This window comes from Myotis brandtii, unplaced genomic scaffold, assembly GCF_000412655.1.
Source record: "Myotis brandtii unplaced genomic scaffold, ASM41265v1 scaffold248, whole genome shotgun sequence".
In the NCBI taxonomy this organism is placed as follows: Eukaryota; Metazoa; Chordata; class Mammalia; order Chiroptera; family Vespertilionidae; genus Myotis; species Myotis brandtii.
In genome coordinates, this window is record NW_005359397.1 from 1,883,345 (window position 1) to 1,887,752 (window position 4,408).

At 46.7% G+C, this 4,408-nt stretch overlaps 1 protein-coding gene across 1 annotated transcript in view; it reads right to left on the minus strand.

Annotated features, from left to right (window-relative positions):
- The window catches only part of MOCOS (molybdenum cofactor sulfurase), a gene marked incomplete at its 5' end in the record, with an annotated part of 43,363 nt that continues 38,955 nt past the window's right edge, over positions 1 to 4,408 (minus strand). The window contains 2 exons of the mRNA XM_014540587.1: positions 1 to 197; positions 1,659 to 1,763. Of these exons, the coding sequence (XP_014396073.1) occupies positions 45 to 197; positions 1,659 to 1,763 (258 nt within the window). The remainder of the gene's footprint in view (positions 198 to 1,658; positions 1,764 to 4,408) is intronic.

The window sequence follows — 4,408 nt, forward strand, 5'->3', positions numbered from 1 at the left end:
GTTGTAAAAGAGAAATTTTAATTTAAGCTGGAAAAAAAAGAATCTTAGGAGACAACATTCTGATGTTTCTCAGAAGCAGGTAAATCGTGGCTTTCTACATTTTCTTTCAACACAGGGAGCACCTGAGATCCTACGGACAGGAAACATGGAGAAGAAAAATCCAAAGACATATGCATCAGGTACACTCCGAAGTTTACCTGTGGACAAAGCAGCAACAACTAGATTACTTTAGCAGCTGAAAACATTTTGTAAATAATGTTCAAGTGAAATTAAGTCACATATTTAATGATATGTCCTGGGAAACAGGGGGGATCCTCATTGCAGACACCAAAGACCCTCATTCTAAGGTGTCCTTTCCCAAGTCACCCCATATTCTTTATGGCTGGACCCATTCTTTTTCCTCCTTCCTGTCTACCCTGCATTTTCCATGAGAACATGTGATGCCAGGTAAATTCTCCAACTTCTCCAGAATAAAGATGGAGGGTCCAAAATGCAGTCTGATCGAGGTTTGCCATCACCGCCGGTGAGCCAGTAAAAACCCTTTGGCGTAGGTGACGTGCTCCCAGACCTGTTCATTTCTGTGATAACATCAGTTGGCCATCCACTCCCCATGTTCCCCATGTTCCAGGCCCCAGATGAGGGGCTGGGGCAAATTAATTCCTTAAGGTTCGTGCACATGTGGACGAAGAGTACACAGGAACTCTCTATGCTATCTTTGTAATTTTTCTGTAAATCTAAAAATATTCCAAATTAAAAAATAAAAGATTTGTGCACATGAGAATTCTAAGATGCTTTGATGCATCACAGTGTTTGTGCCCACCCATCTCCTGGCAGCACGGGGCAGGCTCAAGGTCCCTATGCCCCTCGTTGATACAGCAGCCTCTGCTGAGCAGACAGACGTGTTGGTATAACGCTCAAGTGCAACATCTCTGAAGACCATATCTACCCCGTATCTGTAGGGAGATCGTGTCAATCAAATACTGTGAAACAAAACCCTGGTCTTGGAGAAACACAGGAAGCCGTGCAGAACATTTTACCCTGATTTAACCTGCCAATGTGTTACTGGAGGGAGATTAAACATTTGCATTATTTCAGTTAGTTTTCAAGAATTGTTCAGCGCAGCCTAACTGCTGACTTGACTTCCTGGAATTCTTTGCAAACAAACGGTTCTAATAAACAGTGGAAATAAGTAAGGTTAGCTTTTATCATCTGGACCCCACGACAACAGCACTCAGGCATGTTCACCCTCAAGAAGATGACTTACAAGCTTAGTACAGTGAAATTTATTACTGTTTCTATGCAGCTACTCTGTACACCATAAGGCATTTTACTCTTCATAAGAACTCTGCAGTGAAGAAAAGAATAATCCAAAAATAGAATTACTCCACTTACTCCCTTTCACTTATACTCCATATCTCTTCAACATGATTTGAGGGTATTAAAAATACACATAATAAGAGCCCCATAAAAGTGAAGAGACAGACAGAAAGGAAAGATAAGATGGTGCCACAGATGAAGTCAGAACCTTAATGGTAGCCCAACAGCCTTTGAATGTTTCCTGCTTCTAAAAATTACTCGGCACTACGAGGGATATAGCTCTGGGGAGGTAACACACCCAGATCTTGAAATGGGGTACCGTACTTTGCAGTCATGCTCACCTTTCTCTCTCGACTCTCTGAAAGCTTTTGGAAAACATCTTGGTTTCGTTGCCCAGTTTGCTGGTCAATGCAAATCATCTGGCATCTGTGACAAGGCCCCAAAACCTGGGAGGCGAGGACAGAAAAGACAGCGTTACCATGAAAGTGACCAGACCCCCGACTCTGCAGGGATGACTCTGGATCCAGAGGATTTGGGTTGTAAAAGGCCACCCCCGGGCCAATGTCAGACTCACAGAGAGATGCTGATACTCTTAACTGTAAGGAGCCAGAAAGTGGCACCCCTTCGCAGTGCCACTGGGGAGTCACCCGTAGTTGTTTCTCAGCCGAGAGGTTGCTGCTTCGGGGCTTTGCAGAGAAACAAGAGTGGTTGCGAATCTCAGGTGGTTACCAGGGAATGTTGGCGACCCCTCAGGGAGAAAAGAGCTAACTGATGGGAGGACTAACAGGGGGAAGATTAACAGCCACAGACCCGGCCCTGAGTCTCTGTGAGGAAGTCATCAGAAAGAACCTGAGTGTGTCCATGTCCTTGACTACCAGGAATTCAACACAAGGAAAGAATCAGAAGTACAAGCACAGATTCATGTACAAGGATATTTCTCACATTATTTATACTAGGGGAAATGTGGCAGTAGAGAAGAATGGTTCAGCCAACCACACTACAAATATGACATACATCGTGCAGGTTTTTTTGGTGTATGTGTGTGTTTTAAATATGTTGTTATTGATTTTTCTAGAGAAAGAGGAGTGCAGAGGGAGAGTTACACACACAGATCAGCTGCCTCCTGCACGCCTCCTACTGGGGATCTCATGCAGGTTTTTTTGGTATATGTGTGTGTTTTAAATATGTTGTTATTGATTTTTTAGAGAAAGAGGAATGCAGAGGGAGAGTTAGAAACACAGATCAGCTGCCTCCTGCACGCCCCCTACTGGGGATCGAGCCCGCAACTCAGGCCTGACCAGGATTCAAATCAGTGACCTCTTGGTGCCTGGGACAACGCTCAATCCACTGAGCCACACCGGCTGGGCTCATACGGTTGTTTAAAATTAACCTATAAAGGGTTTTAAATAAAATGGGAAATGCTTATTTTTACAACTGAAATAAGCAGGACACAAAATTACATGTGTATTCTTGTATATGTGTGTACTTAGATATATACATATGTACACATACACACGCTACATAAAACACAGTACACAGCTTCTTAACAGGGGCCATACGTCCATTCTGGATGGTCCACCATGAGCATGAATTGCTTTTATAGAAAGAAAAATCCCCCATAAATGTTAGCATTAAAAAAAGAAAGAATGCAGGTTAACAGTGACAAGATGCTCTTTCATTGCACACAGAAAAGGTACAAAGGTTCCTGGCCAGTATGATTCAGTTGGTTGAACATCATCCCATGAACCCAGGAGGTTGCTGGTTTGATTCCCAGTCAGGACACATGCCTGGGCTGCGGGCTTGATCCCCAGTAGGGGGCATGCAGAAGGCAGCCGATTGCTATTTCTCTCTCATTGATGTTTCTCTCTCTCTCTCCCTCTCACTTCCTCTCTCTGAAATCAATAGAAAAGAAAAGGAAAGGTACGAAGGCACTTGATTATCTCATAACCACTTTCTCCTCTGCTCCCACGTGGGCAAGCACAACGTGAGCACTGAAATCAGACACACTCAGCCAAATGGGGATGCGCCTTGGCCTCTACCTGTCACTCCTATTCTGGCTGTTGGGCATTAAGCCAGAGGAAACACCTCACTGCGATACCAAAGTCAAGATTCCAGGCCTCACAAGCAGCGGGCGCGCCATGAAGGAGCTCTGCCCGGTATTTACCTTGGGACGCTCTGCAGACCGTGACCTCGCCAGGCCTCATTTCCCACCAGCTCCTTGGCTGGATTTGATAAGGAGTCCAGATACTACTTCCAAGAAGCCGAGCACAGGCCTGGCACTCAGTCATGCTCAGACGTGGAAACTGTCATTATGACAACATGAGAAGCCCCGAGATACGTTATACAACTGGCTACTGGCACTGCTATTATTAACGTGATCTCGGGCCCCGCTGAAGAACCGGCACATGCAGTGCAGATGACCCATCCCCCTGCCCCTAGCTATTCCTGACCTTTCCTGTCCATTCATTACCTCGACAATTATTGAGCACTGACTCGGGCCAGGGCTGTTCTAGGCCCTAGAGGTGTGGTAGGGAACAAAGCAGACTTGGTCCCAGCCTTGTATGCGCTGAAGGAAGAAGCGGGCACTGTGCAGAGCTTGCCACGTGGTGGGTCAGGAACACCCTTTCCAGGAGGGAACATCTGAGCTGAGACCCTGCAGTAGCTGCTGAAAGAATGTGCCAGGCAGAGGGACAGCATGGGCAAAGGCCCTGAGGCAGGAAGCTCGGCTTGTGTAGGGAATGGAGAGAAGGTGGGTACCACAGGCAGAGGGGTGAGCTGACGAGCTTGGAGAGGTTGGCGAGTTAGGAGAGAATGGCTCAGGTCTGGGGGACGGTCGGAGGGGGTGCCTTATGCTCCCAAAGCCTAGGGAGAGGGGGCATCCCAGTAGCTGTGCCTCTGACTGCAAGCTCCTCCCAGCAAGACAGGAAGCTGGAACGTGGGGAGAAGGCGCAGCAGCCATTGCACTGATGGACCACTAGCCATTGAGGTCCTCCTCCACGAGTTTCAGACGGCCAAAAAGCCCACCGAGTTCAGCAGGACGAACTTCTCAGAGACACAGTATTCCAAGAAAACAGAATTTAAGCCTAGACAT